The sequence below is a fragment of the Coloeus monedula genome (assembly GCF_965178545.1).
Source record: "Coloeus monedula genome assembly, chromosome: 8".
Classification (NCBI taxonomy): domain Eukaryota; kingdom Metazoa; phylum Chordata; class Aves; order Passeriformes; family Corvidae; genus Coloeus; species Coloeus monedula.
The window spans coordinates 235,485-254,618 of record NC_138788.1 but is presented as its reverse complement, the minus strand read 5'-3'; the positions used below and the strand labels follow the sequence as shown (position 1 = coordinate 254,618).

Here is a 19,134-nt window from a genome sequence, read left to right as displayed (position 1 = left end):
CTAACAACCTTTTTGTTTCAGCTCAGCTGATTTATTTTCTATCTCCAGCAGCTGACAGGCTGTTTTATCCCCTTCTTCCACCAATGACTCTTCTAAACACCAGTGCTGCAAGATTTGTGACAACAAAACTGGAGTTGTTTATCCTCAAGGTGAAAATAAAACTCTGGCAGAGCACAGGACCCCTTTTCCCTTGCTGTTCAAATACAAAGATCTTCAGGCAACTCCATTCATAGACCAAGACTCAACACTTCAAGTGAGAGTCAGGAGCAACTCGCAGAACTGCAACTGGCAATGGGATGATTAAATAAAAAGCAGGATAAATCCCTAAGCCAAACAATGCTCTGGCTTTCCCATGCTTTACTTGTAAAGCAGTTTAGAATCAGACAGAGCTCAGACCACATTAACATCAGTGAAATTACAATCTCTGAGGATCCGTTAACATGTCACAAGCAGCAAAGCCAACGGTTTGACAAAATTATTTCTCTTTCTAAAGGACTCAAACAGAGCTCAGGGAAGCATTCCAGCCTGCCCATAATTTAAGCAAATCTGCCTTTGCTTTGCATTCCTGGTGGTTTGTTTTGGACTAATCACAGGGTATGGAGCTTACACACAGGTGCTGCTCCTTGGCCACTTTGGTACTGCCTGGAACTATGAACGTAGTCATTTACAGCTGTGTGAGTTTGTTTTAAAAGGGCTGCCTTGGGAGAAAAACAAAAACAAACCAAGATTTTTGAAGTCTCCCAAGCTCTAAACAAAAGGCTACACATACTTCATCCTACCAGTTTCCTGGAAAACACAGATGAGGTATGTAATATTAACAGAAGAGAGTCTGTGTCTGTCTCCCCAGAAATCACAGAATCATGGGTTGGAAGGGGCCTTAAAGATCCTCTCATTCCAAACGCCTGCCATGGGCAGGAACATCATCCACAGCTTGCAGCAATCTCAGCACATCAGCTCCCAAGAAGGAGAAATGAGGGCAGGTGCTCCCTCAATTAAATGCTACCAGAATAAAAGACAACTCTCTCCTTATCAGCATCCAATAATTCACTGACAGTCGCAGTACAAGACAGATGGGAATGGGCTAAATAACTGCAAACCTTCCACAGTACTGGTGGGAAGAAAGCACTTTATGATTTATGGAATGGTTTGGGCTGGAAGGGATCAGCTCAGATAGGGGTTCAGAGGTTTCTAGTCCACAGTGGGACAGAACACAGCTCCATTACAGGGGTCTGATGTAATAAAATACACAAGTGGTCAGTGAAGAGCAGTATTAATCCTGCCTTTTCACATAAGAATGGAGTTTTATGCACTTTCCATTCTGAAAAGACTCTGAATCTCAATTTGCCAATGTATGTTTGCAAGTCTTACAGCAAAGCACCATCTTTAAGACCCTCACTGAACCAAACTTTCAGGGACAGGATCCAAACCTGGGTCCTCCACAAGAATCTTAAGATAGGGAAATTATTTCCCTGGAACAGTCTGGCAGCTGATCGCTCTTGGAGCATGAAGTCCACACTGGCACCTCTGCTGAAGCCTTTCCTGAAAGTTCAATCAGCACTGGCACATCCTTGAGGAGCTGTGCAATAGGCTGGAATATGCAGTTACCAGCTGAGGCTACACCAGCAGCACTGACATGGAAAGCCCTTGTGCAGGCAGGACACCCATCTTAAGTAGCTCTCAGGAAATCTCTTGGGAAAAGGGGACAGAAAAGCAATAGGAAATCAATGGTTTATCTCCACAACTAAGCTATTCCATATGAAACATGCTGAAGAATAGCTGTATCAGGAAAGATTTGCTCCTGTAATGCTTGACTGACAGCTAGCAGACCAGGGAAGGGATAGATGAAATTGAAAAATCAAACATTTTCAGCACATCCCACGCATTCCTTCAATCCATCAGGCTGTCAAGTCAGTTGCTCCAGTGATAGAGATGGAGGCTGTTTAAATACAGTCGGCTTTTCCTCCCTCTGGTTTATCCAGGTAATTAACTCTGCTCCACAGTCAGATCACCATCCCAGCATTCAGGAAAATGAGCTCTGAGGAGAAAGGCAGAGCCTGTAGGCTACTTCTCAAGCAAGATTTTAAACAGCTCTTCCTCACCTCCAGGCCACTGGCCAAACTACTCACTGAAATAACCACTGAAGGAGCAGCACTCTACGTGCCCCTTCTCCTCTGTGTATTTTACCACCCTGTGCTGAAATCCTTGGCTTCCAACACCTGCAACTTCCACACTCAGCCCACACAAAAAAAGTCTTTGAATGCAGATGTCAGAGTATGGCTGGAGAAAAAAAAGCCCCTAGCTCCAGAAATATGCGCCCTGCTGGACTTAACTCAGCAAGTGAAGACTCTCCCCTCCACTCTTTGACGAGGCTGACTTTTCAATGGAATTCCTGGTGCTGCAGCTTCTGCACAAAAGGGAAATGAAAATACAAAGCCTCCCTTCACTGCATGCCAAAACCAGCCACCAGTCTCTCTCCGCAGAGTGTGCCTGCCCTGGATCCTGAATCCTGCTGCCATGCTTCAACCGTTCTGATCTCTTCAGACTGTTTTTCCCTCCAGTGAACTGAATTTGAAACAAAGACTATTTCCCACCCACTTAGCAGTATCTCCTTTGAATCCTTGGAGAAAGCAAACAATCAAGTGTAAGATTAGGTACCTTATCCTCCCCAAAACCACCAAGCTACCAGAGGCCTGCTATGATAAATTCTCTCTTAGGGAATCATTCTTTAAGAGAGCCAAAGGCATGCAACCATAGGATATAATCCAGGAAGGATCCTGGGACTCACACTAGGCATTGGCACAACACTCCAAGTTGCAGGTCTTCCAATGAATCACACCCCCCCACTTGAAAGTATTTTTCTTCTTTGAATGACAGAAGCAGAACAGCATGAAAAAATCAGAGAGCTTTGTGCCAGAGATAACAGTGCTTAGCTATTCTAATCCTGAAGGCAGTAGCAAAGTACTCAGCTATCAGTTGCTGTTCAGTCTCAGAAGGAAATGTAAGAGATCTAACAACAAGCTGGGCACTCAGGAGTCAGCAAAGATGCTGCCATGAAACCAGAAGCAGGAGTGAGGAATCTTGCCTGACACATGTGTTCTGCAGTTGACTAAGAGCTGCCGTTCTCCCTGTATGTAAACATCTGGAGATATCCCAGTGAGGTTTAAAAGCCACTTAAGACTTCGGGGCTCTCAAGCTGTAATGCAAAAGCAAGTTTGGACATGACACTCATAAGAACAGGCTACCTCCAGGGATCAGGAGAACTTTCAGCAAGGAGCTCTGTCTCACCCTCAGCTCAACCCTATTCAGCAACTAAAATAGTTACCTGAAACTTTAATAAGAAACTCACCAGAGATTATGAAGAACCACAACCCAATTTTTCAGGGTATCACCCTACTCACAGAACTCTTTACTACTTTGCTTCCCTCCTCATCTCTCACATACTCAACACTGACATAAATTGGCAAATTTGTGGCAAGATCTTCACAAAGGCAGTCAGACTAATGACACATGCTGTGGCATCCTGACATTACCCCAATATCCTTGTGAGCTATAAATCTGGTATTTCTTAATCCAGGAGATGCTGCTTTCATCTCCAAACAGAGCTCACCACAGTGGGGTATAGGGCTGTGCCCCCAGGATCTGATCCCTTCCTTCCCCGGTGTCCATGGAAAAATCCCAGTGTGAAACCAAAAGCCATCGGAGAGAACCCAGTGTTCTTTCAAGACACCACTCCCACATCAATGTGTCTTGAAGTCTTAGGAAAAAACCCTCAGCACAGCAATCCCAAGGGTAGTCTCTTGAGTGTGTCACCTCTCACAAAGAATTTTAAAAAATCATAGAATCACAAAATGTTTTGGGTTGAAAAGGACCTTAAAGATCATCTTGTTCTACCCCACAATATATAAATACAGCAGAGCTCTAAAAATAAAAATAATCTCACATGGATAATACCTACAGTTTTTCATCTTTTCTCCCCTACATTAGGTTAAGTTGCATCTGACACATCTATAGCTATAAAACAGGTTTCTCCCCTCTTGACTATGATTTATGTGGTTTCCTTTGTTTTATTACATGAGAGATTTTTAAAGTCTCTGTTTCAGCTGGCATAGATATTTCCAGCAATTCTACCATTAAAAATGTATTCTAAGCAAATTACTCTAAAGCCCCCAGGACACTGGTGCAAAAAATCAATGCATTCTTAAACAGAGTTATAGAATCCCAAAACAGTTTAATTTGGAAGGAACCTTAAAGCTCCTCCAGTTCCACCCCTTGCCACAGGCAGGGACACCTTCCACTGTCCCAGGCTGCTCCAAGCCCCATTGTCCAGTCTGGCCTTGGACACTGCCAGGGATCCAGGGGCAGCCACAGCTGCTCTGGGCACCCTGTGCCAGGGCCTGCCCACCCTCCCAGGGAACAATTCCTTCCCAGTATCTAAACTAACACTGCCCTCTGGCAATGGGAAGCCATCCCTTGTCCCAAACCCCTCTCCAGCTCTCCCGGAGTCCCTTTAGGCCCTGGAAGGGGCTTTAAGGTCCCCCAGATCCTTCTCTTCTCCAGGGGAGCAGCCCCAGCTCTCTCAGGCTGGCTCCAGAGCAGAGGGGCTCCAGCCCTGGGAGCAGCTCCGGGTCCTCCTCTGGACTCGCTCCAACAAAGTCCAGCAACACAGGTGTCTTGACCTTATTCTTTCTTACCACTAATTTATTCACAGAAGGATAAGAAATGAAGCATTAACTAAGTATTTTCAGTCTGTCAGGAAGAGCACTGGTAAGACTTTGCTTACAGAGGTCCCTCTGTGCCTCCAAAGGTACCTTTGCTCCCTTATTTCACTCAATATTAGATTGATTAACAAGCTTCAGCACCAAAATGCCAATTTAAGTGCTCTCAGATGCCCACAGATTCAGCCAGGAAGGGCTGTGACATGAAGAACAGATCTGCAGCCATTTCGTAACACTCCAAACAGGTATCAGGAACGAGAGAGTACAAGTTTTACACCACTATGAGTAACAGAATATTTTTTATAAACATTAAGCTTGCCACAGACTGTGAGGTTTAGTACTTCTCATATATTACTGCCTCATTTAGAGTAGCCAATGACTGCATCAAGATTAATTTCAATTAATTCAGTTCATTATGCCAATGCCCAGATACTTAATTGCTTCTCTTGCCAGCTGGAAATCCTCAGAGTTTAAGTTATTGCTGAGAAAGGGTAAACTTCATTAGTCTTCTAAGCTCAGCTATTTGCACTGCTCAAGCATTCCTCACCACAGGAAAACTGAACAGCATTAGCTACTCCTGTTGTATAATAATTTAGAGGAGATACATTCCCCCAAAAGCAGGCAGTAGGACTTCCTGGAGGGCAAGGAAGGCAACAGGAGCAGCACTTACCTGCGATGGACCAAAGATCCATCCCACCAACCCACCTCCTATCTTAGGGAACACACAATTAAGTCTATCTTGCATCATACAACCAGGGGATTTTTTTCATATGTATCTTTTCACTCCTTGATTTCTCCTCTACCTTTGTGTGAGCTTCCTTACCCCGGCACTGGCTTCTGCTGCTGACCACAGCACATCCTACAGAATCCACCTGAAACACACAGGTTTCAGGCTGCACCTGACAGTCTCCACTTGAGAATTCCTGTCTTTCTTCACACCGTCATAATCTTCTACCTATCTAGCCCAAGAAACTTAAAATGTTCAACTGATCTGGCCTGTTGCATCTTTAATGCCTTAACTGAAAAGAAATATTTACATATTTACCTGTTGGAACTAATTAATTATACTTACTGCTACTTCCTGTACTAACTCAGGACATGACTACCTGAGTAACTCAGGATGTCATCACAAACATTCTGTCCTCGCCTACTCTCAAACTCTACTGATCACCTAATTTACATATTCAGGACAAAGGAAATTTACACTTCACCCCTTATAACTCTAAACAAAGCTAAAATGTCCACTTGAAAGCCCATTTAAAACTTCCACAGACGTCAGTATAAGAATTTTCTACATCAAACTTATCAGTTTTCTTCCTTGTTTTATTCAGCAGCTTTATGCCAAGTAATTAATATTGTAAGCTTGGGTGCACTTTTATTTTACAGTTGCTGATGTTGAGGATTTATTTCATGGCTCAGACAGGAAAGGAATACTTGAAAGTCTGTACAATTCTATTTAGTGCTTTATAAATTTACAAAAGACAAAGGAGACAAGGAAGAAGAAGGAAAGGCAGACCAAGTAATAACAGCAAGTCAGCCTCTCCAGATTGGTGAGAGCTGGGTCTCCTTTGACTGCTTTCTATCAGCAGTCTCAGCTGAGGAAGGTGCCCAAGGGCCCCCAAGGAAGAGCAAAGTACTCCACGAGCCAAAAATCCCTCCCTGAAATCCATCCCTGACCCAGCACTCCACCTACCACAAGCACCATCCTCCTGATAAAAGCAACACCAACACCTGAAAATGTAGCTGGTTTCAAAAGCAGAGGAACCTGCTACAGAAGGGAGTGATTAACTCCGTGTCTCTGGGACAGCTTTACGTAGGACACGATGTCCTACTGACTTTATGATCACGCTGAGGATAAGGTTTTAAGTGGAAAAACCCCGCTCGCTTCCCTGCTGGAAAAGGGGCGTTAGTTATCCTGGCCATGCCCTCAGAGGCACTGACTGCATCAGTGCAGAGCATTAGCAAAATGCAGCACAAAACGGCACTGTGCTGGATCACAGCATTCTTCCTCCACGCAAGCAACTCCTCTTAGCAGAGAGCCAGCTTTGACAGCTCTAAGGAACAGCCAGAACATTTCCCATCACCTTTCTCCCGCTGCATTAAAACTAGAGCCTTCTAGCCACAGGTGAGCAGAAAGCCAGCAATAAATCACCTGAATATAAGCATGAAAAGAACAGAGGCTTTCAGCAAATACTTTATTTTTAGACTCTATTTGCAGTCACATGCTTGAGTGACACTGCTGGTGCCACACTGCTCCCACATGACAGAAGAGAAGGGAGTCCCTGTTTTACTTCATACATGGCACAGGCCCAGGGTTCAGTGAGAGCCACCTCAGGAAAGCCCAAACATCCCCTTTCTCCCCACAGTTATGGAAATGAGCTTTGAGCCTCAGAGCCCAGGAGGTGTCCTAAGGCTCTGATCCTTAAAATCCACATAAACCCTGTGTGCTGCTACCTTCCCCCCAAGAGACGGACTGTCCCCTTCTGCTCCCCTGCTGCACTTCATACACGAAGCAGCCAGCAGACACAAAAAAACCAGAGGAGCACATCCTGGCTGGATGTGCTGTTTCGATCAGAACCTTCGAAAGCGAAGGTTTCTCTCTTCACACCACCACAAACCGCCAGGCAGGGAGGAAATCAGGCAGGAAACCACATCAAAGAGCCCGTGTGAGACAACGCCTGAGCCAGCCCCGAGCGTGGTCGCACCCCTGAGCACTCCCAGCAGCAAATCAGCAATCACCCACAGCCATTCCTCCCACGCAGCAGAAGCAGGACAAGCAGGAACGCTTCGCCGAGTCGCCTGCAGGTCCTAATCCCAGCCGCAGGTACTTACCAGGGGCAGAAGAGAAATTAGATATCGGTATATTACCTCTGCCAAAGGAATCTGGCAGCTGCTGTCACTGCAGTGGTCCCGAGGAAAGCCGCCGCCACGAGCCTAGGCCGGGTCCCGGGGTGCGGGGCTGTCCCGTGGTAACGGCGCGACACCGCCGACAGCCCCGCGGCCACGGGCAGGAACCGCAGCCGCAGCATCCTGGGAAACGAGAACACTGCTTTAGGAAAACAACCAAAGCTTCCAGGTGCTGCCGCTCCTAAACAGGAAAAGTTTCACAGAATAACTGTCATGGGTGTTTATCACCTGTTGTGAAAGAGGCACATAATCTGCCTAATGAACAGATTAAATACCTGCAAGCGTTAGGTACTGGCACATACCTGGCTGTCAAATCCAGCTACTTACCAGTGTTATTCCAATTCCTCAGCCTTTCCCCAAAACCCTCATCAAGAAGGAATCTCACCTTCCTACAGAGGCTGTGGACTCCCCATCCCTGCAAAGGGGAGGGGGCCAGGCTGGATGAATCTTGGAGCAACCTGGTCTAGAAGGAAGGTGTCCCAGGCCATGGCAAGGGGCTGGAACTGGATGATCTTTAAGGTCCCGTGCAACCCAAACCTTTCTGTGGTTGCATGAAATATTTGCAGCCCACCTCTCAATTTCCAAGGCATGGAAGATGGCAAGTAGATCTGACAAGCAACTACAGCAAGAAAGAGGCATTTGGCCAGAGGGAAAGTCACAGCTGGATTTTAAGAGGCAAATTAAACCAAATAACAGGGAAACCTATCAAATAAAACCCAACCCAGGCATTTTAAATTTCCCTAAGAAAACCCTACTGTTCTTAAATCACTTTTTTTAGCTAGCCTGGAACAAAACATTTCTATTCAACTGTAAGTACAGGGCAAGTTTCAAAGTGTCAAAACTTATAAAATACAATCCATACCCCACTGCACGTGCAGAGGAACAGAGACAAATGGGAAGGCAGAGCTACAAATCTAAACATAATTACAACAGAGAAGAAGGAACCACAGAAACACCACCTCATCACACACCACCTACAGGAGGCAAAGCAATTTTGGTGGCTCACAGGATTGAAGGCAAAGGGCAAATGCTGCCTTTGAAAAGAAAATTTGCTGCATTTTCTTGTGAAATAAAGGTTTTATTTCTGAGGCAGATGCAATTTTTTCAATCACAAGGTCAGCCTTAAAACTGGGAACAGAATAGTAAAGGAATGCCCAAAAAAATCACAGAACAGAGGAGCAGCAGCCTAATTTTTCCTTTTATTCCCCATTCTTGCCATTCTACTCACATATTCCCAGGCAGCGAATAACCACAGAATACAAAAATAAAGTCACATCTACTGGTTCCTATTTGCTTCTGCAACACAGGATGCCACCACACAGTTCTGCAAAACAGCTTCCAAAAACGAGCATCCTGGGACCGGTTTGTGCAAACACCTCTCCTGTGGGTGGTGTTAGGCCATTCCCGCTGCAAAGAGCTGGATCTATCAGTGCCATTTGCTGCAGGTCAGGATTCCACAACAGGGTGATGTGGAATTTGGGAAGGGAACAGACGAAGAGGGAGGGAAGACACAAAATATTCAGCAGATAGTTCTGGGGGCTGGTATCTTTTAATGCAAGGGATGGTGGAGAAGCACCTGAAGACTTCTTGGCGCAATCAAGTAATGAAAAGTCATTAACAAATCCCTTAACAGTGTTTTCCTCCTATCAGGTTAAGACTTTTGCCCAGTCCTGGGACAAGGGAGGAGGGATGGAGCACAAGAGGTGGTGGAGGTGGCAAAGCCACAGGCTGCCTGTCCATCCCCACCCTGGTTTATGGGCAAATACCACAAATTCCAGTGCTCACAGTGAATCCATCCAAAGAGCATCCATTTGATATTTATCTGTACTCCTGTTAAAATCAGCATTATGGCTTTGTTTATTCCTTTTCAAACAAACAGGTTTGAAATTCAAGATTTAATGGAATACAGCCAGCTACCGGCGCTGTTCTCCAATCGTCTCCAGCTCTGAACAACAATGAGATGGTTATGAAAACAAACTCTGATTTCAAATTTAAAATTATTTCCACTCTACACAAACACAATGTTCCCATTTCATCTCCAGGGATGAATTTCTGTTCCATATACAGAGGAAAATCTGCATGTGTTACTTTTCTCAAGAAGCTATGGTTGCCCTTTCTTGGGTTCCCCATCCTAATTACAGCTTTATATTCCTAACATGTATTGGATAAGGGAAATATTGCCAGTATCATTTAATCAGCCAAAATGAAATTGAGCGTTTACTTGGGAGCTTGAAGAGATTTTTTACAACAGTTCTGATTGTTGGCTTTAGCACTGCATAAATGTTTACTCTGCCTGAGCCTTAAGGAACACTAAATTATCCGCTTTGTCCCAGCAATCCCCATCCTCAATTCTGCTGGGATGTTTACCCAGAGTGCTCACTTGGTAGCAACTGCCTGAGAGAGCTGAAAGCAGCCAGTTCTCACAACAGCCCCAAAATAAAGAGCATCCTTATCTCAGAGCAATTAAAAAAAAATCCCTTTGGAAGCTGAGTTTTCCATCTGCAATTTCCACAATCTCTCACAATTTTCTTTTTTTAAATCAAAAGTGCCATGATATTTGGTATATTTGGTTAAAAACTCCAGGCATTGAAGTCAAGATCACTTGAGAAAGCTGATGCTCACTTTTAGAAAGATTAAAAATAAGCATCTTGTCCTTTGCAGCAATGAAAAGCTCAACACCACAATCTGCAGTAGGGCAAGGAATAAAACTGAAATCAAGAATAAAACTCCCATCAACTGATGTGATTACAGCTTACAATAAGAAACAATCCCAATTCCTGAATGATTTACTACAATAAAAGATTATTTTTTTATAGGATACAACGAAGTAGCCCAGAGGAAAAAAAAAAAAAGAAAAACCACTTAACTTTTATGTTTGCTTATTTTCATTATTTTGGAGTTATTATGATGTTGTAGCACTACAGCTGCAAGGAATCTGCAGATTGTATTTTTGTTTCCAAGAGATAAGCCAGCCTTACCTTAAATTCTTGCTCTGAACAGCTCTACAGTTACTGTCAGAGGTTGAATTAATATCCTTGGACAGAAGAATAGTTGGGGCTTTTTTCCAGAACAGAATGACCCATCTACTTTTATTTATGCCACAATGCATAGGTTTGGTTTTTTTAAGCAGAAGAGTCAACTGAGAGACTCAAACCCACTAGGAAAACACCACTTCCAACCCAACACAAAACAGGCTCCATTCAAACTGAGACCATCCAAGTCACTTGGAAAGAAGAAATGCAACATTATTTCAACAGTTACATCCGTTCTGGCTCCCTGTGGATATCTGATTTCCCCAAACAACGATCCTCTCTGTCTGCTAATCTGTTCTCCAAGGAAATTGAGACAAACTGTCCACCTCTCCCCCATCTTTCCAGAGCTCTGGATTTTTTCAGTGCAGATAAGAACTGTAAGATCTCAACTCATGCATCCTATTTAAGATACCAAAAGAAGACAACAAAAAGACTTGCTCCTGTTTTTCCAGCCCCCTAATTAGCTGATGGCTCCAAGACTGAAAGCACTAAGCAGCCCAGCCTGTGGGAAAGGGACTCCCCACACCTGGGTACCCCCCAGCACTGAACTTTCTGTACCCCTTTTGGGGATCCAGAGCAGATAAAACACTTGAAACAGTATTTTGATGTCAAAACTGGCCTCGGCAAGGCAAGCATGTTAGAGGGAGAACAGTAATTCAATAAGCCAGTGGGTGTTTAAGTTTTAATCAGAGAAGGGGTCACAGGCACTTCTTATTTGAACAATTTCCCTAGGACATGGTAAGCCCATGAATTAGTGCAGAATGTCAACTGTAAATTTAAATTAAATATACTGATATGCAGTAAGATCTTCTAAAAAAAAAAAATGCATTTACGAGGCACTATTTAGGCATAAAAACTCCTGCAGGGACTGGCTGAGATGGAGTCACTAAGAACTCAAAGAGCTTTCTAGAGCTGTGTGTTTATTAAAGAGCCAAGATTGACGTTGCCAGAGCACATCAAGACATCCTGACCCAACAGATGATGTAGCAAAATTCCTCACCTGATCCCATCTCAGCCCCTGACTGTCAATTATCCCTCAGCCATGCTCACTGAAGCCAGAGCCAACAGCAGAAGAATGAGGGTAATAGCTCCCAGATCTCCTGTCTCCGGCTTCTTGAGAGGATTGGGAAGAGGGGAAGGAAAATTTAAAATGGGTAAAGAAGCACAACAAATCCAGTGGGAAGGAAGAGTCAATACACAAGGGAAAGGGTGAAGCAATCAGGAGAGAAGTTTCACCATTAACATGGAGATCCATAAACCAGGGGAAAGAAAACCTCATAGCATCAACCTGCCAAAATTGGTTATGACTTCGCCTTCCCAGAGCAGCTGTGGCTGCCCCTGGATCCCTGGCAGTGTCCAAGGCCAGGCTGGACACTGGGGCTCGGAGCAGCCTGGGATAGTGGGAGGTGTCCCTGCCCATGGCAGAGGGGTGGAACTGGATGGGCTTTGAGGTCCTTTCCAACCCAAACCATTCTATTATTCCATGAAATTTGTATAAGAATAACTCCTAAGAGGGAGCCAGGAGGTGCATTCCAGCTAATGAAATGTCCGGATCCACTCCTTCCCCACTTCCAAGACAGACCCAACAGCTCCTGCTCTTTTCCCCTCCAAATTTTCAGCTTATCCAGCGCAATTTCGAGATAAAGGATTACACATCTTATTGAAGCTATTACCCTACCAAGACACATAAATCAGTTTGGGGAAAATGAAATCTAGCACCAAAAGTAATTTCTCCTCGGGTAGGAGATTGGGGAAATATTTGATCACATTAATTTTGCTGGAGAGAAGAGCCACATTTGTTTCAGAGCACGATTCAAATTGATGTAGAGTCTACCAAGTATCAATCAATGCAGAAACCTAAGCCATAGCCTGGCAATTTCTTTTTAACTGTCACTGCAGTAAAGTTTCACCTCTTCCTAAAATCCTCAGCCCTGAAAATGCCCAATTCCCAACTCTACAACTCTGTAACTACACCTGGCCATGGCTCAGCCTCCTTTCAGGGATGATCAGTGACATCCCTCACCTCATGAGCTGCTTTATTCTGCCAAATAATTGTACTGATTTTCAGGGCTAAGTAGAGAAGATGCTGCATTGCAAAGACACACACAAGCTTTTAGATTCAGCTTTAATAAAGCACTTTTAGTAATTGCAACTAGATTATTTATAAGGATGTAGCACAGTAGCTGGTTTGGGCTTCCCTTGAAAGGGAGACAGGAGTGTTTACATCCTGGGGAAAGACTTTGGTGCCACTAAACTGGCAGAAGAAATCTGGCAAACTCAAGAGCAACACCAAATTTAACCTGCAAGCTGAGTCACCAGAGGATCTGAGTGTGGATGGATGCAACCACCACGAAGAACAGCTTTTGAGACACAAATGAAAAATGAGTGTACCCAAACACAGTAAACTGGTCCCATCTGTTGCAGCAGCACTGAAAATAGCACCTCCAGCAAGGATAAAATATTTCCTTGCTACTTCAGACAGTCAGACTCCAGCAATGAACTGTAGGTTTCTAAGAGGCAGCTATAAACTTCCACAGAAACAAATGCCAAATGCTGCTTTTTCCTGGTTAAAGCTTTCCCTTCCCTTCCTCCACCCAAAATGCAGCACATTCCTTGGGCTTTTCTATCTAGAAAACATTACAGCAAACCCCAGCCATGAAAAACTCCCTAGCAACACCTCCATAGATGTCAGAGGTAACTTAGCTGTAAAACCAAAAACCAACCAAAAAACTTCTCACCCTTTATTAAGGATAACAATCCTGCTTCACAAGCTACTTCTACCCTAATCAGCAAGGTGACATTTTCTTTTGCTAGTTGCTATTCCCAAATAATCAGGTTGCCTTTGCAAACCAGCCACACGAGCCAGTGCACCAGAGCAGAGGTATCTCCACACTAATCTGAGGAGCAAAGGATCATCAAAGAACTGTTGGCAGAGGGGTAGGAAACATAACACATTTACCTTTTCCTCTAAAAAGTTACAGCCAGGGGGAATGCATCTGCCCAGTGACCTGACTCATTTAACTTGCCTTGCACTATCTGTGTCTATGGGGAGTGACTTCCCTGAGAATTCCTAACTTTTCCACTCTCCTTGAAGTTCCTGCCCTTTCCCAGCCAACAGTCACCCATCTGCATGCACCTCACAACAAACAAAAATATCTCAGAGTAGTCAAATTTAAGAAATGTTTATGGCTCATCTGGCTCCAAGAAAACCAGCGTTAACTCATAATGAATAAACATGAAAAATTAATTCTGGAAGAGAAAAATGTAAGTTACCTGAGAACAAAGCAAAAGCCTCTCTAGGCTGACAAGGTGACAGTTTGGCAGGCTTGAGTTACCTGCAGATATAATTCCAGCTCCAGAAAGAGACAAAGGTTTTTTGAAGGGAGACAGGCAGTGGATTGTCTCAGAATTTGATACAGTGAAGTCTGAATTTCTCTGTGACAAGGAGGAAAAAGACTTGTGAACCCCCCAAGAACCTGAATATCACCATGTGGTAATTTCTCCTTGGCTGAAGTTGACTTTTAAACAGAAACATCACCTACGGCCACGTGCTCCTTTAGAAAATGCTTCTTCCTGCTCAAAGAGCCACACTTTCGTGGCTTTATTTTCTATCCAGAGAAATTTTAAATTAAAAAAAACTTACCGAAACAAAAAAATTCACAGCACCTGTGTTTCACCTACCAGACGGAGATTGTTTGGGAATTCAGGAGAAGATTACAGCATTGCTTTCCCCCAAAAAAGGAAAAGCAAGTCTGAATCACAGCAGCTGCTTTTTCAGCAACACATTGTTGGATTAGCTTGAACTTCAGAGAGAAGAAAAGAACATGGATAAGCCAGGCTAGTGCTTTTAGAACACAGCCCGAGGAGCTCGGTTTCAGCAGGAAAAAGCCAGCAGCAAACACTTGGCTCCATCCAAGTGGGCAGGCAAGCAGCACACCTTAGGTACCTGTCTGTATCACAACTGAGATTTTTGTGACAAAAATCCCACTGCTCTTCTAGCTCCTGAAGCAAAAATGCCAGAGATGGGAAGTTTGCACCAAACGAATGAAAACACAGAAATTCAGGTGGTGGTACAGAACACAACTGGTCCACACAGTCACTGGGGCTGACACAGCAGCTTTGTCTGCACCACGGACAGGTTACCAGTTCTGGAGCCACACAGATTCCCAGCACTCAGGTTTCAGGCACAGGTCAGCTGCAACTTTGCTTGTCTCAAACCACAACCTTCTTTCTTTTTGTCTACACGAGGATCTCAGATTTCACTTCACAGAGCTAAAGTAAGAGAAACAACTACGAATTTTAGCTTGAGTGACCCTGGAGATGCAGAAAAAAGCCTCAACCCAACCCTTGTGCCAGTCCCAGCACAAAATTCCCAGTTACAACCATCAGTGCTTCTGGTTCTTCCAACCTTGTCCTGCCCCACATCCACAGAAAAGGAGCTTTTCACATGGTGGGACTGCAATTAAAAGCTACTCTCAAGAGAGGTTAAATCCAGAATGCATGGAAGCAAACACCATAGCAGGTTTGTCTGGGGGAAAAAAAAAAGCCACTGCACTCACAGACAGGGCAGCAGACAAACATAACCCAGAATTTACTACCCAAGGACTTTTCAGGAAAGTTCACAGAAGCCACAGTAAAACAACTCATGATCTAACAGTCTATTTTTCCTGTTTTAAAGTATCTTAAATCTAAAACTAAGAGGTGAGGCTGCCACAGGCTTCGGATGGTGTGTGCTTAGGGAGACAAAGTGCCTCAGGCTGTACTCACTTTCTGCTACAAGTCCATGAATATGTACAAGTCCATATTCATCCTCAGCCTTCCAGTACTAATGAAAGAGTTGGAGAATGGTTCTGGACAACGACATGGAGCAAAAGGACGAGGGGGAGTGGCTTCCCAGTGCTAGAGGGCAGGGATGGATGGAATATTGGGAAGGAAGGAATTCCTCCCTGGGAGGGTGGGCAGGCCCTGGCACAGGGTGCCCAGAGCAGCTGGGGCTGCCCCTGGATCCCTGGCAGTGTCCAAGGCCAGGCTGGACATTGGGGCTTGGAGCAGCCTGGGACAGTGGAAGGTGTCCCTGCCCATGGCAATGGGTAGAACTGGATGATTGTTAATGGCCTTTCCATGATTCTGTGTTGAAGAGAGAGCCACACCATTTGCACCACACTTTTCCTAAAAAAATTCAGTTTAAAAAAGAAAGGCAATATTCATATCAAAGGTGTACACCACCCTGGGTAACTGTTCCCTGCTAAATTATCCCAGACAACATCGTCCCACCCAAAGCCACATCTACACCAAGACACTTTTTCACTCACACCCTTGCAACGTCCCAACAGGAAAACAAAGCACCTGGAATAAATATAATTAAGGTTTTTTTTGTTGCTGTACACAAGCATCCTCAGCCCCACTGCACTGAGCTGTGTTAAAATATTGGGCCCCAATATGTCAACTGGGAACTTGGGAAGAAAAAACCAAGTATTTTGATATCCCAGCTCACTTCAGGAAGTGTTACTGCAGCAACTGGAACAGCATGAAAGAATGTGTTTTTATAATAACCTTAATATGATGCAGAACTTACTTTGCTCAAGAAAACCAAAATGGTTATTTCCACATTCCAGATCTAAACATGCTGATGGCTCCCTCAATTATCACCTGAAAAATGTAACCCTTCTGGGATGCTACTTCAAAGCCCTGCCCAGACTTCAAATGATTTGCAAATCTTGCAGTTTGTTCTGTTAAGCAGCCTGAGGACAATGGGACCATCTCTCCTCAAACTCTGCTGGGAGCTTACCCAGGAACCCGGGAGGTGCAACAGGAACCTGCACGGAGAAGTGACAGAGACACCAGAGGCACACAGGGCACTCCAGAGGGTCCCCAGCAGGCAGACAGTAATGATGGAGTCAAGGCACATCATTCTTTTTCCTCCAGGGCATGGGATTTCAGCTTCTTTAGTTCAGGAAGCATTAGGGAATATCACAAAAGTTTCTGCAGAAAATGGGTCATTGGGAGAACAAGCCACTTTCACAAGGAAATAAAGAGGGGTTACATGAGCTTAAGAGTCACTGTAAACACCTTCCACTGTCCCAGGCTGCTCCAAGCCCCAATGTCCAGCCTGGCCTTGGGCACTGCCAGGGATCCAGGGGCAGCCCCAGCTGCTCTGGGCACCCTGTGCCAGGGCCTGCCCACCCTGCCAGGGAACAATTCCTTCCCAATCTCCCATCCATCCCTGCCCTCTAGCACTGGGAAGCTATTAAATGCTCTGCTGCTCCAGATGGACAAATACATAGTTTAAGCATCTTTTATTAGCTTTGGTTGTCTGTTTGTTGGGGCTTTTTTTTATACCTCCCTGTGTTCAAACACATTTTTAGTAAGCACTTAAGGTTTTTTGGTGTTGGGGTTTTTTTTACATTTTATGAAAGTGGCACAACTGAGGCTGGGTTGACAGAAAGCTACAGGCAGACAAACTTCTTCCAGGGCCCATTGTGCCCAAGCACCTGCACCAGGGAAGTCAGCAGAACTTTGCACACTGCCAAAAGGCAACTCCTACAGCTTTAAGAGAAGGCCCAAGGGAACGCTTCAGGACAAGAATAATTCCACACAGGGTATATTAAAGGGTAACAATCAGCCAAATGATTAATTCATCAGAGTTAAAGCACTTGAGAGCAGTGAGTTGCACGGCCCAGCACTCAGCAACACCATCCTCACCTGTAGCGTGTTTGCTCCCAGTTTGCAGGTCAAGAGGTCACAGAGAAGACAGGGAAGTATTTCTCAGCTGGGCTGTGTTCTAAACACGAGAAAGAAACATAATAAAGATCATAACTTTGTGCTGCACACAATTTCCCTCCTGGCAGTCATGCCCTGCAGTGCTTACACATATCGACCTCAGGAAATGCATCTCAGACTGCGCCAAAAAAAGCCAGGAGGGGGAAAATGGTCAACAGCTGAATAAAGGAATTCAAGAGAAGCCAGGCCTTTAACTCAAGCCCGAGCTGGCAATGAGGGTTCTAGAGAAGAAACCTCCAAAAATCCTGCCTGGTTTGACCTGCCCAGCCCCCTAGACCCCACTAAACACAGTCAGACTTACCATCTTTCCCAAGCAGCTCATTAAACTACAGGCAAGTACAGAACACATAAATCAGGTCGTGATAAACATCAGGCATTTCTATGCTCTGAGCAGTTTATTAACTCTAAAGTTTATTCACCCTAAAGGTTTTCCGATGCAAACTGCACATCAAACACAGCTGGGGCCATTCAGCGGAGTTAAAGCTTTAAAAAGCCTCTATTAAGAGAAAGTCGTTTGCCATAAGCTCTAACACACGACGATAACTCACAAAGCCCGGGCTGCGCCGCCGGCGATCCCGCACCCAGCAAGAAAACTATTCCAAACCTAACACCTCGCACAGTGTGAGAGCTCCCCAAAACACTCCCTGCAGGGGCCCTCGGCCCAGAGCGCCGGCGGGATCCCTCCTTCCTCTGAGCGCCGCGATGGAGCCCCAGAGCCGCGGGTTTATTCCACAGGGGTGAAGTCACCGTGTTACCGCGGGACTCGGGGATGGAGAAGCCAGAAGAACACGGCATCCTGAGCCCCGTGTGTGCCGGAAAACCTGTTTTTCCCGGGCAGCACCTCTGTCTCAGCCCCGGTGCCTAGGACCCCTCAGTCCCGGGACCCTCCAGCAACGGGAGGAAGGACCCTCCCATTCCCGGGGCCTGCGACTTCCCCTAGCCCCGAGACCCGCTTCCACTGCCGGGGCCCGGGAACCCCTCCTCAGCCCTCGGGACTCCCCTCAGACCTGTGGCCGAGGAAGGCCCCCATATTCCGGGGCCTTGAACTTCCCCCAGGGCCCGGGAGTCCCCCCAGCTCCGGTCCTGGGACCCACTCAGCCCAGGCCCCCCTCAACCTCCGGGCCCGGAACGCCGCAGCCCCGGGGACCATGAACTCCCCAGCCCTGAGCCGTCCGCCCTTCCCCACCTCCGGGCCCCCTCACGCCCCTGCTCACCGCAGCCCTCAGCCGCTCCCGCCGCCCCGCCCACCGCGCGCGCTTCCGGGAGCGGGGCCGGCGTACAGGGCGCGGTCGGTGCGGGGGGCGTGGCCTGCCCGTGGTGGGCGTGGCCTGTGGGTGATGGGCGTGGTCTGTGAGTGATGGGCGTGGTCGGGCGTGGTGGGCGTGGTCTCGGCGTTTGCCGGGCGCCGTGAGGTGCTCGGAGGTCGGTGCGGGTTTTGGGGGGGTCCGTGCGTGTGTAAGGGTTCAGAAACGTCTTTGTGTAGGTCATGAGAGGCTTTTATACAGCGTGTGGTGAGTGTTCCTACGGGTCCTGCGTGTAGGAGCTGAGGGGATTGGGTACAGGGCCTGAAAGAGCGTGTGTGGGGCCTCAGGGGCTTATACACATACTGGAAGGCCCGTATGTAGGGTCTCAGGGGCCTGTATATATATACATGTGGGTTCTTTAAGGTCTGTGTATAAGGTCTGAGGGGCCCACCTGAA

General features: G+C 45.9%; 1 protein-coding gene across 2 annotated transcripts in view; it reads right to left on the bottom strand.

The window, feature by feature from the left end:
* The window catches only part of MICU1 (mitochondrial calcium uptake 1), an 84,816-nt gene extending 66,111 nt beyond the window's left edge, over positions 1 to 18,705 (bottom strand). Inside the window, exons 1-3 of one of the 2 annotated variants that reach the window (XM_082286078.1) lie at positions 18,649 to 18,705; positions 17,357 to 17,435; positions 7,584 to 7,745 (exon numbers count right to left, since the gene is read on the bottom strand). In XM_082286078.1, coding sequence (XP_082142204.1) covers positions 7,584 to 7,744 — 161 coding nt within the window. In that variant the 5' untranslated portion in view covers position 7,745; positions 17,357 to 17,435; positions 18,649 to 18,705. The other variant, XM_082286079.1, reaches the window with a different exon arrangement.
* Positions 18,706 to 19,134: the final 429 nt, after the last annotated feature.